Raw genomic sequence first — 20,464 nt, 5'->3', positions numbered from 1 at the left:
TCCACAGGTGAACTAAAGGCACACAAACACACAGGTGACCAGACATGTCCTCCTTTTTCACCCCTGTCTGGGATGAATTCCAAAGCGTCCTCCATTTGGAGCATCACTGTATTTGTTTGAGAAAGCCCTACATGTTTTTCTTGAAGGCCCTACATTCCTCAGTGCCTTGACCTCCTTGGTGGTTATGACTGGGCATCCTCAAAGCAGCATGGATTTGCATGGATAGTAAGCATTTTTAAAGCTTATCCCTACATTTTTCTTCAGCGTCCTTACATTTTGCGGTGAGGACCCACCTGGTCACCCTGCAAGCACAGAAGCCTAACAAAAGGGGATGCTTCGATTCAGATTTCCTGCATGGCAGGGGGTTGGACTGGATCCCTTGGGGGCAAGTCACACTCTCTCAGCCTCAGTGACAACCCCCCTCCACACCTTGCCCCGAAAAACCCACCAGAGCTTCACCATAAGTCAGAAAGGACTTGAAGACCCACAACAGCAGGAAGAGCACTGGCTTTCTCCCAGCAGCGAGGGAAGGACAAATACTTTCTAATGAGATGCGAACGAACTCGGAAACTGCAGGTTCGCCCCCCCAAACTCGGCTCTCTTATTTCTTATCTCTATGTTCCCACCGGCCGTGACCTCACTTCCGGTTGGTTGAAAAAGTGCTTCCGGTGTCGCGCGGGGCCCTAGCTTTTGACTGTCGGCTTGTTCCCGCGAACGGTCGCTGAGAGGGTGAGAGCGGGAGCCTCCTTCTGCTTTAGCTCTTTCTGTGGCTCAAGGCTGTGGAATTCTGGGAGCTGGAGTCTGTTGTGGGGCCCAGAGCGGAGCGTGCTGCAAGATCCTTTTATGTACGATGCCTGACAGCTTAGGAAAGGAGCCCTTCCCATCTGTGCCCAGAGGGGCCACACACTGAGTCTGGGGCATTGTGGCTGCGGTTGGTGCTTTGCCTCGGAGTCCTGGGCTCTTCTTGGAGAAGAAACTAGGCTCGGAGTGCTGCTTTGTGTAGATCCAAAAGGCACAGGGCCCCTGCCCCAGTCAGGGCTTTGCCAACATCCTTGAAGGCAAAGGGCAGCTTTAATGCAAGGGTTCTAAGACCCGTCCTTGCCTTGGGACACGGTTTCTCTCTGGAGCCTTTCATGAGCTGATAGAAGTTACGCCCACTTTATTTTATGCACTTACTTTGAATTTGCATCTCTCCCTTCTCCTTACGCAGGACCCAAGGCTGAACGCTTGCTGTCTACATCCAGAAGTTGAAGGTACTCAGAGTACTTTAATCCCGTGGGAGCTGTGTGCAGAGTTGAGAGTGCCCTGCTTTCTGGAGGCGAGGGCACAGATAAAGGCAGGCGCTTCGTTTCTTCTGTGGGAGGCCTTCATCCAACCGTCTTCATTGACCAGAAGCAAACTCTTATTAGTGTTTCAGACAATCAAACACTGTTATTGACTAAAGCATTTTCCTGGTGCGGTCAGAAGTGCAGACAGGCCGTGTTTCGCATCTCTGCACACTCAGCGTTAAGCTGCTCCTTGGCAGCCATATTGCCAAAAGGTTTAATTAGACTTTTCAAATAGATTCAGATGGGTTGTTGCTTTTAGAGTAATGTACGTCTTGGAGTTGGAATGTATGAGGAGATTCTCTGCTGTTAAAAGCACTGCTTATATTTCCTCAGAGTTGACATTAAAAAGGATCCTTCTGCTTGATATTACACATCATTTTGCACATGAGCTCTGGCTCCAGCTTCTTGCTCAGTCGAGGCACCGTATTGTTTGGGAGGATTGCGATGACACAAGAGCAGATGTGTCATGGGAACTGTGCTTTGATTAAATGTAGGATGCCATTGCTTACTCTGGTCACATCCCTTTACCATTTAGTCCCTAAAACCCTAACTATGCACACGTAACCTGGAGTGATGAGTCTTCTTGAATTCAGTGAAATGTATTTCCTGGGAGAGATGTGTACAGGGTCATGCAGTAAAACATTTTCCAAACGTATATATAGGATATCAGAGTCCCGGTGGTGCAGAGGTTAAATGCCAATGCTGCAGCCACTTGCTCACAGTTGCAAGGCTGTGAGTTCAATATGAGCCAGAGGCTCCAGGGTCGACTCAGCCTGGCATTAGCTTATACATTGTAAACTGCTTAGGGAGTGCTTACATGCACTGAGAAGCGGTATAGAAATGTTCTTGTTATTGCTATTGCTATCAGAGATATGGTCTACTGGTACTTGATAGCGCACTTCCATTAGGAAGTAAACCCTACTGAGTTGCTTATCATTTCTTCCCAGGTGAGTGATATAGGAGTGCAGCCTAAGTGTATGCATTTAGACTACTGCTGCTACGAAAATAGGAAAGAATGTAAGACTTTGGAGTTATCTGACGGCTGTTTCCTGTTTCCCCATAGGTTTATTTTGAACATATGTTACAAATATGGCTGTGTCTCTTATTATAAAATGGGGTGGGCAGGAATTTTTGATAACCACCTTGTCAGAAGAAGACACAGTACTGGATCTCAAGCAGTCTCTCAAAGGACTTACGGGAGTGTTACCCGAGCGCCAAAAGCTTCTTGGGCTTAAAGTGAAAGGTAATCTTTATTTTTTATGCGTCTTTCATTGGGAAGTGAGGTTGCTTAGCTAGAGCTGGTTGTTAAATTGACTAAACATAGGGCACATACAGACAGATCAAAATAAAGCTGCTCCGGGTCTCTTTGGAGGAATGCTATTTAAATGATGCAGGCGTCCTAAGAGGCCAGAAGCCATGCCATAGCCACTCTACAGTCCAAAGGACTGGAGTGCAGCTTTGGTGCAGCTTCTAGCCTCTTACGATGTGTGTGTCATTTAAACAGCATACCTCCAAAGAGACCCGAAGCAGCTTTATTTTGACCTGTCTGTACGATCCCATAATATAGAAATGTTATGTAATATATATCTTTCTTCCTATTGAAATAGCCCAGTGGTGCATTAACACACACATGAAGAGCAAGAAGGAAGATCTAACACTACTTTGTGTTGTAGTCTTATGTGTAAACTAATTATATATTTGTCTCACTTGATCTCCTCAGATTTTCTGTTGTCCGTTATCTATTGTAAGAATGCTAGATACCTACACCTGCCAGAAGACCCATAAGAAATGTTTTAATATCAATCACTCAGGATTGTTGTTACTAAGTGCCATCAAGTTGACTTTAACTTATGATGGCCTTATAAACAAGAGACCTCCAAGTCACCCTATCATCAACAGCTTTAGTCAGATCTTGCAGACTCAGGGCTGTGGCTTCCTTGATTGAGTCTATCCCTCTGGATTATAGTCTTCGTCTTCTCTTGTGGCCTTCCACCTTTCCAAGCATTAGTGTCTTTTCTAGTGAGTCACTCAGGATCTAGTGAGTTTACATCAATTAACTTTTTGATATTTGCACCAAATATTGATATCAACAAAATACAGCAAGGACATATAGAACAGATTTTTTATAAAAAAAACTTTTTAGCTGTATGGCAGGGCAAGTAATTGTCTGCTAAAACAAAAGAGTCCAGTGTAAGAAGGTTAAATTTGGGAATTATACAAACTTCATGGGGAAAGATGGTCCCCAACTTGATTGTGTCCATCAAAGATACTCTACAGGAAAAGAGATTCCACTCCAACATTAGGAGGAACTTCCTGACAGTAAGGGCTGTTCGACAGTGGAACAAACTCCCTTGGTGTGTAGTGGAGTCTCCTTCCTTGGAGGTCTTTAAACAGAGGCTGGATGTCCATCTGTCAGGGATGCTTTGATTTGGATTTCCTGCATGGCAGAATGGGGTTGGACTGGATGGCCCTTCTGGTCTCTTCCAACTCTATAACTCTCTGATTCCCTAGGATTTCAGATCTAGACATATTTTAATGAATGTCACTTAGCACATTGCTTATAAAATGAGGGTCATTTTAAAAAACAGAGGCTATATTCTATCCCAACAACAAGCCTGAATTATGAAAAATTCTGAATCTCCAATATATGTTTATTTTTTTAAAAAAAAAATCTATACTGTATATGTGAAAGAAGATGGAAGAACATGTTCACAGGAAACTGCATATCTTCACTGAGAAAACTGTAATGTGTTTAAATTTTAGGCAAACCAGCAGAAAATGACGTCAAGCTTGGTTCATTAAAACTGAAACCTAATACTAAAATCATGATGATGGGGACTCGTGAGGAAAGCTTGGTAATTTTTTTCCCCTACTACTAAATGCATACACGCACTTAAAGATGATAAAAATATGATTACAATAAGGTAGAGTTATGCAGAAATGACCTCAGAGCTTGCTTTTATGTATAAATGAGAACTTACTGGTATATGTTTACACATTAGAATTTAACAGAGAAGACCTTATTCTAGTTATAAGTGTTGTGAATTTATAGAGTATTTTGTTTTTCAAACTCTTTATTTTAATTTTTATTTGTTATGTTTCCTAGCCTTTAAAAATGGACAAGAAATATGTCCTCTCAGGCTGACATTATTGCATTCTCTATTTTATGCAGTTTTTCATGTGTTATGTTGCACTATCATTTTTAAATTGTGTTTTTGTTTATATATTGCTTTGAAAAGTAGGAGCATGTATATATTTTTGAAGAAGCAGCTTCTGTTTTAAATGCAGCAAGTCCATCTCCCAATTCATTTCTCATTCTCTTAAGATTAAAATACTTTACAATAAAAGACTCAACTCAAAATATTGTAGACAATCAGAATTACAAGCAAGTGCCCTTTTCCTACCTTTTCATTAATGGAATTCCCTTTCCCCTTAACTCTAGTTAAATTTCTCTGTACCCTTCATCCTAGTTCCTCTGTTCTATTATCTAGACAACCTCAGAAGTGATGAGTTCCTTCCCACTGCCATTTGCCGAACAACACTCCTCCAAAATAGCTATAACATGTGGGTTGTTTAAAATATCTCATATGTTCCTCTACCCTAATTTATTCTACTGATTCCTTTGCTTAAATAATTTTACTAATCTCTGCATTTATGCTGGCTATTGACTTATTAATTAATTTATTGCATTTATATACTTCTCAATGTAATATATTTTCAAATATGACTGCTGTTCCTCAAGGTGTGAGTACCATTTGGAGTGAGGAGGTTAGTAGAGCAGAAATATTAATTACTGGCAGTATTCATCTAAAATGGCAAGCCAGAATTCTGGCACATCTTGGCTTTCTCATGTTCAAACTATGTGCTGATGCTCACTTCCTGTTAATTCCCTCTTAGCTTCTCTCACTAACATCAGAAGCTAAGCATACTGAAAAGATTATCCTGGCTTGTGCTATTTATTTGCCAGGTTTATTAACCAGGGTTTATTGTTGACTACGTATCCTGGTTGGTTTTAAGGCTGCATGCCTGTCCCTGTTGACAGTGTTAAGTAAACCATTTCTGGTTAATTTAACAAATTGAACTCGTTGGAGCAAGCATTCACTGGACACATGCACTAGCACTCTGTTTGGCAAGTGAAGATTCTGGAAAAATGTGGCCATGACTTTCTTTGCACAGCCAGTTTCTAAGGAGAAAACTTGCCAATCTTTAAACTCATTTTTGTTATAGGAAGATGTCCTTGGGCCACCCCCTGATAATGAAGATGTAGTTAATGATTTTGATATTGAAGAGGAGGTTGTTGAGGTAGAAAACAGGTGAGTTGTTGCTGCATGGAGAAATAACTGAATGGCTAATGAAGATGCAACAATCACATGTTATTTATTCATTTTGTGCACAGGGAAGAGAATCTGTTAAAAATCTCCCGCAGAGTTAAGGAGTACAAAGTGGAAATATTGAATCCTCCACGGGAAGGGAAGAAATTGTTGGTCCTAGATGTTGATTACACACTGTTTGGTAAGTGACACGTGTCTTATGTTTGAATCATTACTCAGTTTGCTTTATACCCAATTTATTTGTTTGTTTAATATATTTATAGCCATCCTTTTTCATTCTAATCCTCAAAAGGCTGCTTACAAGTAATAATACAAAATATTAAATAATAAAAATATTAAAATAAAGCTGGTAATTAACAGTTGAAACAACCAAAGACAAAAATTTGACATCCTATGACACCAGTGAGGGACTCATATGAATTATAAGGACAAATTAATCCATTTACCTATGCAACTGTTGAAAACAACTCAGTCTATGATATCTTATGCTACAGACATCTTTCTCTCAGTTTCAAAGATGCTACGGTATGCTTTGCAGGAGAATGTTAAGTTACCAAAATGAACTACAGTAGTTGGCTTTCTTTCCAGATCACAGGTCATGTGCAGAAACTGGGATTGAGCTGATGAGGCCATACCTTCACGAGTTCCTGACATCTGCATATGAAGACTATGATATTGTGATCTGGTGTAAGTTTTCCCCAAAGTGCAATGCTTTCTATTGTGTTACTGTTATAATTTGCAAGATCTACTAGAAGATCTACTAGAGATGTCAGACTAGATTTGCATCTTTTTTGGTACTGAGCTTTTCTCTTCTGGTAAATCTGTAATGACATTTTGTCTTTTGGCAATTGTGAGAAATAGAAGCCTTTTTTTCTTATGGGGAGGCAGCACTGAAACCCTGTTCCAATGAAAATAAATACCTAATTAAAAGCAGCCTTCATACCAGCTGTGATAAAACACAGTGCTGTCTGGAGCAAAGACTCTGATCCATAAAATAGGATATGACACTCTGCTGGCAGTAAACATAAAAGGGGAATCAAAGAGCTACTTCAGATAGCCCATGAGTGAACCTTTTGGGTAGCTCATGGTGGACCTTTTGACCATTTTTTCTAAACAGCAGATCTCTGCGCCATATTGCAAGCTGCTTAACAAATTTTCACCTCATTTTTCAAACAAGGTTTGTCTTGCTGAATTTAAGGTGAGAGGAGAGGGCTACTAAAGTAATGCATATTTGGCACTGGAGAAAAGTGAGTGCTTGCTCATACTTGTGTCATACTTACTTGTTAAACAACTCTAATTCATATGTGTCATATATTTTACTTTTTCTTGTTAATAAAATGGGTAGTATGTGCCTTATGTTCATGTAATATTTACTGTAACTCACATTTTAAAATAGTTCAGAAGCTCAGAGAAATTAGAATTCAAAGAGCTACAGGGACATAGGGTAGAGCTGGAATGGAAGCTAATGGGCAATTCACACAACTGTTATTCTTGAATGCATTAGATGGCCTGAATGCCATGAATATGGAGAGAGGGAGAGAGAGCTGAGTCAAAACTAAAAATTAGTTGAGATGAGAGAGAACTTACATCTATATTTTGGCATCTATAATTCATGAATAATAAAGTTCTATCCAGATTGTAATGATTAAATAAGTAAAACAGATTTTAATAATAGTTTAGCTATTCATCTGTGATCACTTTAAACATCTGTTTTTTCTTTCAGCTGCTACTAACATGAAGTGGATTGAAGCTAAAATGAAAGTAAGCTATGTGGCTTTGTGTGCAACCTTGTTTGTGATTTCAGTTTTCTAGAATTTTAGAATTTTCGTCAAATGCCATGCCTCATAAATTTATGAATCATCTTTGAAATCGGGGGTGGGGGAACTGGAAGACCAGGGCCACATTAGTCTTCCAGGATACTTTGGAAGGCTGCACTCACCCAGTTCACCTACTCACACATTTTTCTTCCCAAATTCTTTTAGGGGACATGTTTGGGGGCCTTCCTGGACTCCTAAAGGGAATTTTGAGGTAAAAAATTACAGTAGACCTTTTGTATATACAGGGGATCCGTTCTGGACTCACCTGCATATGGGGAAAAAGCGAGACCTTAAGCCCTATTGTTCACTATGGCCTGCGCTCCTGTGTGTGGTAGTGTCCACATATCATAGGCGCACAGACCTCTTTAATGCCCAGGGCTTGCTGTCTGCGTGAGCTTCCATCCACGGATAGCAAGCCCGCAGATGGGGTGGGTGCACTGTATATTATTTTGCAAAAAATTATTTTGACTCCTGGGTGTTCCAGGGGTGCTGTAAACATGATGGAAATGTCCTTGACACCCCTAGAGATAATTCTCTAGGGGTGTCTAATTCTCTAGGAGGTTTACCCCCAGGGGCCACAAAAATGGTCATAGGGGCCACCTCTGTTTTAATCGTAAAGCAGAAAGGTTTGTTAAGTGTTAAACTGACATAATTGAATGCATTGGCTTGGACCTTAAGAATAGCTGCACTCTTGGGTTGCTCCTACTCACAGAAGTGCAGGTCATAGGTTAGGCAGTTTTTCCTGTCTCCCTTACTCCCCTTTATGGGGCTCTGGGTCCAAATCCAGGCCATGAGATATAGAACACTTGTTACCCCTTATTGCATCAAATTATTTGGCAGTTTCCATTTGCTGTCTCAAAATCGGATTGAAGGTTGTTGAAATTTCATGGGAGGTAGTTCTGAGGGCTGCCTGGGGGAAACATAGACACAAATTGACAACCTCTGCTACCACCCAGAGGAGCCATTTTTGTCCACTGTTCCTTCTTTAAATAGAAAGAGCTCTCTCATTTGTAGAAAGACAACTCAGAATTCAGATCAGTTAAAACAGCTTTATGACATTCTTCTTGGGAATGCAGTTGAACTTTTTTTGTTCACTGTTGAAGTATCTCTATACAGTATGTGAATATCAAATTTGCCTAAAACATGCTGGCCTGTGTTTAAACTGAAAAGCTATGGCAAGATAGCAGCGTGTCTAATCTATACCTGATTTTCAATGACTGAATGCAGTGGTGTATTCCCACTGCTGGAATGATAGAATCCAACAGAAACAGAAGAGGGCAGTTCCCCTTCACATCTGTACCGAATCCCCATGTGCCCCTAACATGGGCTCTTGAAGATTGGAAAACCCTTCGAGGCTGGTTGTTCAAAGACACACTGGGTTGCAATGGACAGAGGGTTAGGTTCCAGAGGTTATGCTAATTGAACATGGATTTAGACCATAAAGAGCAATCAAAATCATTTTCTTTTCTGTCAGACCTGCCACTCCTTGTGGTATTCCAAGGGAATCACAGCCCAGTCTGCCACATATAATAGGCCTCTGGAAGCTAAGTAAACCTTCTGTTTCTTCAGACTGTCTTGCTGCATACTTGTCAATGCTAGGAAATCCTGGGAACTGTAGTTTGCTGTGGCACCAGAGCTCCCAGACAGAGGTTAAATAGCTCACAAACTATGGCCCCATACAGACAGACCAAAATAAAGCTGCTTTGGGTCACTTTGGAGGTATGCTGTTTAAATTATGAATGCATACTTGTCTTAGTGGGCTTGTCCATTACATGGCAAGCCAAAAGTATGATTCTGGGCTGACTTCAGATTGATCATTTCAAATGAAGACACCTTCACTGAAAACGATTGATCTTCATTGTATGTAATTTAACCACTTACTTCACTTTCACAAGAGGGGCTAGGAATGTATATCTCCCCCATGCTGGAAACTGGCTTCTGTGACATTTTTCCTCGCAACAAGTGAAATGTATGAAAACATGCTCTTCAGCAAAGGACATAGAAAGCTGAATTATGCTGAATTAAAGTATCCTATCACTTTCCAATGCTATGTGCTAATGTAAATACGAAGAACTCAGAAATCAAAATCTAAACCTCTTTTTGGTGGAATCCACCATGATATTGTGGTGCTATTTGTTTAGTAATTTTTTTGCAGAATTTGACTGTAACATGAAATGAACTGGTAAATAAAAATAAAAATGAGAATACAAAAGTAGAGAATTCAACAATATCACAGTTTGCCTCCATTATTTTCTTACTAGGAGAACAACAAGGCCTCAAAGCGGTGAAACAGATCCAAACCCATCCATCTACTCCATAAAAACAATTGTTCTGATGCTTGCAGATAGCATTGGCACGTAGCAGTTTGGAATGTGGTTTCCACCTCATCACAATAAATCCCCTTGGAGAATGGAGCAGACATGTATTTTTAGCATACCTTCGTTTCACCCTTTACAGCTCTCACTTGTCAAGTGAAGTGTACAACATTTGGGAAATGCAGCAGTCAAATAGCCAGTCTAAAATGACATTAACTATTTTATTTTATTTTATTTGGAATACAGGAGCTGGGAGTGAGCACCAATGCCAACTACAAGATTGCCTTCATGTTGGATAGTGCTGCCATGATAACTGTGCACACTCCAAGAAGAGGATTAATTGATGTATGAACATTTTTCTCTCTAGAAAGGATTGCCTTTTTTATTTTACAAGTAATAACATTAATTTAGAATGTAGAATTAGTGACAAAATAGCCATTTAGTTGAAGTTACTACATGGCCATTTAACTGTCTTCCTTTGCCACTCATCTTTTCTATTTTGTGCAAAAGGACAATTCACAATATCATATACTTTATAGGTATGTTAGAGATATTGTTGTTGCGTGCCTTCAAATAGTTTTCGATGTATAGCAATCCTAAAATAATCCTATCATGGGGCTTACTTGGCAAGATTTGTTTGGAGGAGGTTTGTCATTGCCTTCCCCTGACACTGGGAGCAGGTAACTTGCCCAAGGTCACCCAGTGGGTTTCATAACTGAGGGGGGAATAGAACTCTGATCTCCTGAGTTGTAGTTCAACACTCAGGCTACTATGCCATGCTGGTTGTCAAGTTAGAGATATAGTGGTATCCAAAAATTACTCTATTATGAAACATTGGGATAGACCAAAATGATGTTGTTGTGTACATTCAAGTCGTTTCTGATCTATGGCAACCTTAATGTAAACCTTTCATGGGGTTTTCTGGAGCTGAAAATGTGTGGTTATTCCAATGGGTTTCCATGGCTGAATGAGGATTTAAATCAGGGGTAGGCAACCTTTTTTAGCCGGGGGCCGGGTTGCTGTCCCTCAGACAACTGGGGGTCCGAAGCCCAAAAATAAATAATTAAATAATTTATAAATAAACCAGGACAAATGTAGGACATTTTCAAATGGTGGACACTTTTTTTTAAAAAAAAAGTGGAGGACACACACAAAAAATTTGCTGATTTTTTTAAAAAAATGTTAATATAAATGCATGTTTCTGAGGCGTCTATAAACAATTGCCTCCCTTGCCCCTGCGGCAATCGGCAGCAAGACTGGGCTGGGGCCGGTCCCAAGGCCTCGCCGGGCCGCATCCGGCCCGCAGGCCGCAGGTTGCCTACCCCTGATTTAAATCCTGGTCTCCAGAGTTGTAGTCAGACCAGTACACCATACTGGCTCTTCAGAAGATTAATTAATTTTCTTTCAGTAAATGAACTGAAATTTCATGAAAAAATGAGATCCAGTATGGTGTTGTAGTTTGAACATTGGACTGTGACTCTGGAGACCAGGGTTCAAGCCCATATTCAGCTAGTGGAACCCATTGGATTACCAGGACAAATCACGCACTTAGCTTCAAAAGACAAACTCCCTCTGAACAAATCTTGCCAAGAAAAAACAATGATGGTTTGGCATAGGGTCTCCATAAGTGAAAAATAATTTAAAAGCATTATTGTACTTTTCTGTAATAAATGAAATTAATAATTTTATCTAATTTGATAATGTACATTAATTATGGGGGGGAAAAACCTAAAGTTGCCAAATGAAGCAAACATCTCCCAAAAGAAATGTGAGACCTGGATTTTCCCCAGCTCCTTCAAAAATCCATTCAGGTGATGTCTTGCCACGTTTTAGCCAGTGGTTCTTGTTTGTAAAATTGGAATGTTCTTGTGCAGCTATACTTAACTGGGGTCCAAAGCACACTGCAGAAATAATGTAGTTTCAGATTGATTTAACTGCCCTTCCTAGGGAATTCTGGGAACTATAGTTTGTGAGCTATTTAACCTCTGTTAAGAGAGCTCTGGTGCCACAGCAAACTACAGTTCCCAGGATTTCCTAGCACTGAGCCAGGGCAATTAAAGCAGTCTCAAACCAGATTATTTCTGTAGTGTGTATTGGACCTGAGAGGTGGGATCCATTGCATAAAGTGGAGCATACTCCCTGCTAAATCTTTATACAGTTGCAACCATGGTGTTGAACTTACTAGGATTTTCCTAGTCCTGGATAAGTAGGATAATAAACAACTTTGAACAGTGAAATCAGAAAATAAATTTGCTTCAGCAAAGAGAGGTGTGTGAGCCAGATGTGGCTTCCAAGACCTTTTGTGACTCCATCCCCCAATTTATTATTATTATTATATTATTATTATTTGCAAAAGTTTTTTTCATGTTCCCCAAATGGCCAATAATGTCCCTTGCAGTTTGCAAAAATAGTGTCTCCAAGGCTTACAAGAGCTTAAGAAAGGGCCAAAGTAAAACCTCATATAGATGAGACAAAAGGTCTTTACTAGTTTTAAAAAAGGTAGAAGAGTGTCAGGGTGATGTTGTGGTGCAGAACCCAGGTCAGTGACATATATTTCTGGAAGTTGCTCACGCTGATTGATTTTATTTCCAGAATGCCGTTTTAATTTGGGATTTTTCCTGCTTTGTTTTGCAGGTGAAACCTCTAGGGGTCATATGGGGCAAATTTTCAGAGTTTTACAGCAAGAAAAATACTATTATGTTTGATGACATTGGACGGAATTTTCTGATGAACCCACAAAATGGACTAAAGGTAAATTTTTAAAGTGTTTTTGGAGAAATGGTAACTATCTAAAGAAGGGAATTCAAGTGAGTTGAAATGTGAAAAATACTGTTGCCTTTGTGTGAAGGGCTCTGTGTCATTCACCACTTTATCAAGCTAGTCTGTACACTAGTACATATACTACAAATAAGGATTTGGATTTTTCATAAATTGATGGCTGGGGCAGGCATTGAACCAGGAACTTTCTGCTTACATTCTAGGTTTTTACAGCACAGTCTTACACATATCTGCACAGAAGTAAGTCCTTGAATGATTGTACCCTTAGCTACTCTTGTTTAGTGGAGAGATGGCCATTGTGTTTCTAATGGGAATTTTCTGTTTGTGACATCTGACCAGTTAAAAAGTGACAGCATTTTCCCATGCTTTCACTGTCAGAAGTCAGTGTTGGAGCCTTCTGAAGGAACCTAAAGGAGTTTTCTGTCAGATGTATTTTGGGCTGAGGAAAAATTTAGTCAGAATGAACTTAAGGTACAGCATGTACCAATTCTGAAATGGTTGTCAACACAGTTACATGTTAATATCTTTCTCATCGTCACTTAATTCCCAAACATGTCAGTACTTTTAGAAAGTTTTTGTCCTGGAAAAGACAACATGCTGTTATGATGCCAGCATTGCCTTCTGTAAAGTCTCTCTCATTTTGAGAAATGGCTGACAGACAAATGCAAATTGCTTCAAAAGTGCTGCTCAACTGCTGGATGGAGGATTGATGTAGCACAATGCTGGCAGACTGATTTGGTTGTCTTCTTTTGGGAAAACAGAGCTGGTATACTGCTGAAGCTCAAGTTTTATTGACAGCCAGACAAATTGGAGGTGATCGTCTATGAGAAATGTTGCTGTAGAAGGAATTGAGATCAGATGTTCTACCAGAGGCAACAGAATTTAATCAGCCATTCCATACAGGATTAACATATTGTCCGCAACTCTTTGATTAATGTGACATGTAGCTCATGGGATGAATTTTATAAGCCTTTCAGAAGAACACAAGTCACCACTGGAGACTACCGTGACAAAAATCATGACAGTGGCATCCCCATTGGATTTGGTGTGTTGCAACGGAGCAATTGAATTGTGCAATGGATGCTCTTATTTCGTCTTGGATGAAAAAGATAAAATTAACAGGGTCTGGGAACAAACACTATTATTGCAGCAGAGTCCATACTTTGAATAGGAAAAGTTCCAATTCCGTTTTTTATTCAGGAGGGTCTGAAGTGGCAGGGCTGTGATAGACCACCACTCTCTGGGCTTATGCAAACTGCTGCAGCCATAATAGACACTAATTAACCTTGGATTTGTTTATTGTATTTATATACTGCCTTTCTCCCAAAATGGGGTTCAAAGTGGCTAAAGTCTTAGACTGGGTGTTAACCTTTCACTAAGGCTAAGCACGTGAAAGAAAAATACCTGATAACTTTGCCTGGCTTCTAAGACACAGGGCTTGGTTCTGGAATTTGTTCTCTGGGACTCCCTTCCTGGCAGAGAACAAGTAGCCAGCACTTCTTGGCAGAATCCGTGCAGTGCTAATGAATGTGGTCCTCTCTTCTGGGAGAATGAGTATGGGAAGAGCAGCAAGAAAAGTGGGATGCTGGGGAATGAGAAAGAAGGTGCTGGCACAAGTGGGGTAAAGAAGGGAAATTGGAGAAGCAGAACAAGGACTGACCATCCTCATACTTTTTCTGCCTGAGAGGATACCGATGTATCTGTTCCAAGGAGAAGTTGGAGTAGAATGACAGCTGTTAAAATAAATTGCTTTGCTTCTAGAATGGGTTTGTATTCGGGTGACAGTGTGTAATAGTACACAAAAAATTGCCTTACTGTTTCTTAAGCAGAAATGGGGGTATTTTTGCCTAATACAAAGAGGCAGCAGTGCAGGCTTACAACATATAAGTTGCCAATGTACTGAGCAGCTCATGACATGTGCAGGAAAGGATAAACTTTTCAAAGGAAACAGGGCTTTTGCTGGTTCATTCTGCATGCATGGTCCAGTAGCTTGATCCTTTGAGTTGTGAAATGAATCTAGGTAATACACAGTGGAAGGATAAAATCCCTTTCCACAGAATCCCTAGTTGATATTAGAGGTCAGTTCAGACTTCTTTTGGAAGGGAGGAATGAAGACTGAATGGACAAAGCTAAGGGCTGGTAAGATTGATCAGGTTGCTGTACTGAAAAGGTAAAAGTTTTTCATATGCAGTTAATGCTAAAATGTTAAAGTTTGTAGTCTCTCTTTTAAACATGTTTATACCTGGTTTCTTTATCAACAGATAAAGCCCTTCATGAAAGCACATTTAAACAGAGATAAAGATAAGGAACTTTTTAAACTTACTCAGTATCTCAAGGAAATAGCAAAATTAGATGACTTTTTGGAATTGAACCACAAACACTGGGAAAGGTAAGGATTAAATTAGAATCGCTCTTGCTCAATGTATCCTACGTAGGACAATCAGACTGTCCTTCCTTTTGGCAGCATCAAAACTCAGTTAGCAGAGATCAGGAGATCTGCATCTCTTGTTGAAGTTGTTAGAGGATTAGCATCTCTGGCCTTGAGGGAACAATACACTTGAGTATCTTCTTGAAAGTGCCAGTTCAATTTTCTTGGCGTTTTGCTTTTTTGCATACAAATGCTTTGAAAGGCAAAAAGAGCTTTAGACTTATTCAGACATACTGAAAGTCATGTCTGTGGCAGGATTGCAGGGGCTTGTGCACTGGCCTTTCTCCCTACCCTAAGTTTTTTTCCATGGATCAGCATGGTCTGAAGAAGGATTGTTGGCATGTCTGGCTATATGGCACCCCTCTTACCATTGTGAACTCTGTCTGAAGAGGGTTCCTGTTCTTGGAGGGGACTGTGAATACTTACAGCCAAACACAGATATGATTCCTCTTTATACCTGGCAGCTTCTATGCTTTGAAACTCATTGTCATGGAAGGGTAGGCTAGTTCCCTCTTTGATGTCCTACTGTTGGCAAGCAAAGACTTTTTTCTTTGTTTTTATCTGCACTTACTTTAATCTTGTGAACCATCATGAGTCCCAGTCTTGGGGGAGAGGTAGGATCCAGTTGTGTAATTATTGGGAGAGGTGCAAACTGAGGGAATTATCTTCCCAAATAAGAATTCTGCCCCCTCCCCCGTGTACTTTTCCTTTGCCCCTCAGATTTCTAACATTGCAGACAGTAAAACACTACAATTCATTCACATTTGTAATGCTGTGTTCGTATTCTCTAGATAATTGTGCCTTCCCGTTTTCTTTGGATGCTTGAACTGTATTTTTAGAGATGCAACTGAGGTTTTAATTTACTGCCATACTAAGTATTTGGGATTGAAGGAAGATTTCTTCAGTGGGGCATATTTTTTATTCGGAGGCAGTGTCCTCATTTTGACTCTAGCTCGACCCCTAGCGGGATATAACTCAAATAAATGTATATTTATTTTTATAACCATTTATGGGATAGTTATAGGGTTAGTGGGCAGGGCCAGCATACATGTCCCCACCCACAACCCCTCCTCAGATCCACTTCCTTCACGCTTCCAAAGGACTAATCCCATCACAGAATGGGATTATTACAAAACTGAATAACATTCCTGCTACCAGGGCTTCTGCACATATAAAAGGGGTAGTTCAAGTGACTTTGTTAAAATCCAATACCCTTAGCGGTGTATATATTTTATGCTAATGTAGGCTAACAAAACCTGTATTTCTCAGAATTCTCCTAATTGCAAGCATTATATGTGGCTTGGCAGTCTTGTCTTGGTGTTTAGCATTTAATTGCAGTTCAGCAAAAATTCATACCTGACATTTCAGCTTACGAAGGAGGAGGCTACCATTCAAGGTCATTTTTACAGAGTTGGACCATTGTCCCTATTTTCCTCTTTATGGTCTAGGTAACTGTTTCTACTCTTGGGACCACCTCAAAATTGCTGGTTTGGAAGGATTCAGCAGTAAGATTTCTTAATGAATTATCTCTAGTTTTCTCTACCTGTAAACCTTGCATTGTGAACATTAAACTTCTTGTTATTGAAATTTTACAGCTTTCATATTTCATAGCAGATATGCCTGACATATATAAGATAACACTAGTGCTACTTCACTAGTGCTGCTTCAACAAGCATCATGCTGTAGTTTGAAAGAGCTCTCTGTTGATAGCGAAGGGATGAATAATTTCATTCCTACAGGCCTACTGATTTATGCATGCTTTTTATTCCACTCCTATTGTGTTCTAAACTGGAACTAAGGGCCAGAGCAGATGGGTGCAAAAGAATGGCCTGAGTCCACCAACCACATCTTCTGCTCCCAAAGTGGGTCGCAGCCAGAGTACCCAACCCCAACAGCTTTTTGCTCTGGAGTGGCTTCAGGCTGCTTTGGAGGATGTGTGTTGTTTAAATGCCATGTCTCCAAAGCAGCTGGAAGCCTCTTTATTTGGCCCATCTGTTCCATGCCTAAGTCAGAATTTTGTTTGTTGTTGTTAACTGCCTTCAAGTATTCCCTGACTCATGGAGACCTTGTGGATGAGACATCTCCAAGATTCCCTGTTCTCCATTGCTCTGCTTAGGTCCTATACATTCATACCCGTTACCTCCCTAATTATGTTTATCCATCTAGCATGTCGTCTTCCTCTCTATCTTCTTCCCTCCACTTTTCCCTGCATAATTGTGTTTTCTAAAGAGTCATGCCTTCTTATTATGTGGCCATGGTATGACAGCCTCAGTTTGATCATCTTGGTTTCCGGGGAGATTTCAGGCTTGATCTGTTCATTTGTTTGACTTTTGGCTGTCCGTGGTGTCCTCAGCCATCTTCTGAAAAATGCTATATTAGCCTTGTTTGGTGGTGAGAGACAGGAATGTGTCTCTCACCACTTCTAGTTAGCAGGCATTAAAAGTACAACCAGGATCAACAGCTGATGGTTTTGAGAGTCAATACAGCTTTGCAAAACAATATTTTTCTGATCTTGGTGGCCATAATATTTTTAAAATCAATGTATTATTTTTAAGAAGTTGACCTATCAAAGTGTGGGAAATAAGAGACTTACAAGATATTGTTGCAAATCCTCATATCCTATCATATCCTCATATCCTATCAGTCTTAGCCAGCATAGCCAATGTAAAGGGATGATGGGAATTGCCGTAAAACAATATCGGAAGGCTACACGTTCCCCTGCATATACCTTTATTTCAGTATTTTCATAGGAAGTGAGCGTGAATATCCATGGTAACATTACAGTCTTTCCCCATTATATCATAACTTGTTAAAATAGAATCATATGTAAGATCCTAGAAAGTAAGCAGTTCAGATAATTGGTTATTTACCCTCTTCTTGAGAGCATCAATTACATACTGAAAATGCATTTTAAAACTGATCTTGCCAACTATAGAATATGTTTGCTATCTTGAATGTTTTGATATCTTGAAAACAAGGTTTCTCTTTTTTTATGCACAAGTGTTTGTTTCATTAGTTAGATCTTAAAACAAATGAATATTTGTTGTGAACGAAACAGACGTCAAAGTTTGCATTTCTTGTCAGGAGTATAAGAACTTATCTTTTGCAGCTACATGAGCTAGAACAGTGTTGGTTTATCAGACTTTTTCTATTATAGTTGGATATCAGATTTCCTAATGAAATTGCCCATCAAAACTACTACTGTTTCAGTGAAAGTGACAGAAAAATAAAACAAATAACCCTAACTTTTTAATACCAGTATTTATTTTCCAGAGATTGTTGCAACACAAACAGTAAAGAGTATTGTGGTATGTTAACAATTATGCCATTAAAATATGTTAGTTAACATGCTACATGGCTCTTTGTGGGTTTTACCACTATGTGTGTTTCCAGAATATCAGTGTCCTATAGTTGTAATACATGTATGAGTTGCAAGTGCATATTATTTCAGTTGTTTTGGGCTGTTGATTTGGACAAAACACTTGAATCTGTCTTCTCCCTTGCATGTAAGTTCAATTTTTGCCAATCATGGTTGGTATGTTCCAACAGAAATGGATTAGGTGAGTGGGTCCAGGGGAGTCAGGAGTGGGCCTGCTGTTTTAAAAGAGATAATGGTTGCCCTTTCGAGAAACAGATCTTTCTGGACCTGATAGTATTTTGTCCAATTTCAAATGGTTGTTAAAGCACTTCTGGACAGAGTTCAAGTTGTTGGTTACAAATATGAAAACCTCAGATGGTTTGGGACCTCGACCCTTAAGAGAGTGCCTCTTCGTAAGTATCCCTGCTTGATCCCTGTTAGATCTGTCAGTGGTAGGGGTTTTTCTCTTTGCCCTAGCAATGCACTTTCAAATATGTCCTAGTTGTGAAATGGCCTCCCTGTGAAGGTCCATCCGGTGCCAAAATTGCCAATATTTTGCTGTCAAGTTAAAACCAAGTTGTTCATCTGAGCATTCAGGGCCTAGTCTTGGTTTTCAGTTGTGGTTTTGCAAATTTTGTTTTATTTAAGTTGTTGAATTGTTTTAAGATACTTGAACTGTTTTACATCATCTTCTTGTCATATTGTTGGTTGTGCTCCACCCTCAGATATACTCACTCAGGGCAACTTAGAAATACTTAAATAAATAAATGAAATTATTCCTGAATATGTACAGCATGTGCACGGGTTATGCATATATATGATCATATTATAAATGTTCAATATTTGTCTTTTTCTTTAGGTACCTTTCAAAGAAGCAAGGCCAGTAGCTTTAATTTGTGGCACTGAAACCAGATGGAACTTAGAGACCCTCTGACCTTTCCTCCTGTGTAAGCTAGAATAAAGTAGTGCTGGACACTGACTTAACAACCAGAATGACTGCTTATACCTGGTCTTCCTTTTGGTTTGCTATAGGTCTCTATGTATATCTCTCTGTCTTCTGAAGGTCACTGCGAACAACAGAAAGTAAAACTGGTTGCATTTATCTCTGGTATTACCATTTAAATCAATGCCACTTGTTCTGCTATTGTAGTATTCTCCAAATTATAAAGACCATGTTGCTTTGAAGTAGGGGAAGAAGCATAGTTTCAGACCAAAAAAAACCCCAGCTCAGACCCAGAAGTTTTATTGTGGAGACAGTATTGGCATCTTCCGTGATTAAAACAGTTTCCCTTCCCTGTTAAGGTATTTAAGTCTATGAAGTATAAACTGTCTAATTATGTATTAGTCTGTCAAGTGTTTCTTTTGTGCAAGACAGTTTTAAGGGTGCAATGCACCACTAGAGGGCAAAGATGCTTTCATGTGTAGAACTCAGTGATAAAACTGTGATGAGAAGACAGGAAAAGTTTTTTTTTTAAAAAAAACATTCATGCTTGGTTGGAAAGCATTTCTTTTCTTCTTAACAAAAATATTTCTAACCATAGGAAAGGTTGAATCAGAAGAGAGCCAAAGGCTAGCTCTTTACTGCATGAGCAGTAGTTGTGTCTTGTTAGGATACAAGCTCTCTTGATAGCAGTCACCGTTGTTCTAAAGTATCACTTAACACGTGCAGCTTCAACCTCCAGTATGGAGTTGTAATGTGCACAGTGTCTTGCATTGCCGACAGTCCCTCTTCATGCCGCTCATGTATTTGAAAACAGAATTCTTCTTTCAAATGAAGATAGCATATATTGTTCTTATGGAGCTATAGCAGGTGCACTAATAATAATAATAATAATAATAATAATAATAATAATAATAATAATGCCTTTTCTTAAAAAATGTGTTCTTTTTTCTCCAGTTTCACTGCAGTCCTAGACTAAATCTCTGATACAGAAGAGAACAGGATTTTAAGCAGTAGTAGTATATGACACTCTTAATAAAAATCTCTCAAGGCTAGTAGGATGGGTGACTTCAATTATCCTGATATTTGCTGGAATTTAAACTCAGCAAAATCCTCAAGGTCTATCAAATTCCTCACTTTCCTCTGTTCTGGAAAACAGCCACCTGTGA

General features: G+C 39.6%; 1 protein-coding gene across 2 annotated transcripts; it reads left to right on the top strand.

Annotated features, from left to right (window-relative positions):
- Nucleotides 1-641: 641 nt before the first annotated feature.
- Nucleotides 642-20,217, top strand: UBLCP1 (ubiquitin like domain containing CTD phosphatase 1). Of its 2 annotated transcripts, XR_006102305.1 has the most exons (13): nt 642-729; nt 1,211-1,253; nt 2,392-2,571; nt 4,092-4,183; nt 5,556-5,641; nt 5,725-5,840; nt 6,248-6,346; nt 7,383-7,420; nt 10,038-10,136; nt 12,426-12,542; nt 12,773-12,809; nt 14,831-14,958; nt 19,215-20,217. XR_006102305.1 is itself a non-coding variant. In XM_042453185.1 (12 exons), exons 3-12 carry the CDS (start codon nt 2,418-2,420, stop codon nt 19,240-19,242), a joined length of 957 nt encoding a protein of 318 aa, XP_042309119.1. In that variant the 5' UTR covers nt 642-729; nt 1,211-1,253; nt 2,392-2,417; the 3' UTR covers nt 19,243-20,217. The 2 variants fall into 2 exon arrangements, 1 of the variants encoding a protein (XP_042309119.1); XM_042453185.1 differs by lacking the exon at nt 12,773-12,809.
- The last annotated feature ends 247 nt before the right edge of the window (nt 20,218-20,464 follow it).

The sequence above is a fragment of the Sceloporus undulatus genome, chromosome 2, assembly GCF_019175285.1.
Source record: "Sceloporus undulatus isolate JIND9_A2432 ecotype Alabama chromosome 2, SceUnd_v1.1, whole genome shotgun sequence".
NCBI lineage: Eukaryota > Metazoa > Chordata > Lepidosauria > Squamata > Phrynosomatidae > Sceloporus > Sceloporus undulatus.
This window is presented reverse-complemented; position numbering and strand designations above follow the sequence as displayed.

What these genes read in the sequence shown, in the direction of transcription:
- UBLCP1 (XM_042453185.1), top strand. Translation starts at nt 2,418, where the DNA reads ATGGCTGTGTCTCTTATTATAAAATGGGGTGGGCAGGAATTTTTGATA. An exon ending in TGTTGATTACACACTGTTTG is followed by an intron (nt 5,841 to 6,247) that starts GTAAGTGACACG and finishes CTTTCTTTCCAG; the next exon opens with ATCACAGGTCATGTGCAGAA. An exon ending in AACCACAAACACTGGGAAAG is followed by an intron (nt 14,959 to 19,214) that starts GTAAGGATTAAA and finishes CTTTTTCTTTAG; the next exon opens with GTACCTTTCAAAGAAGCAAG.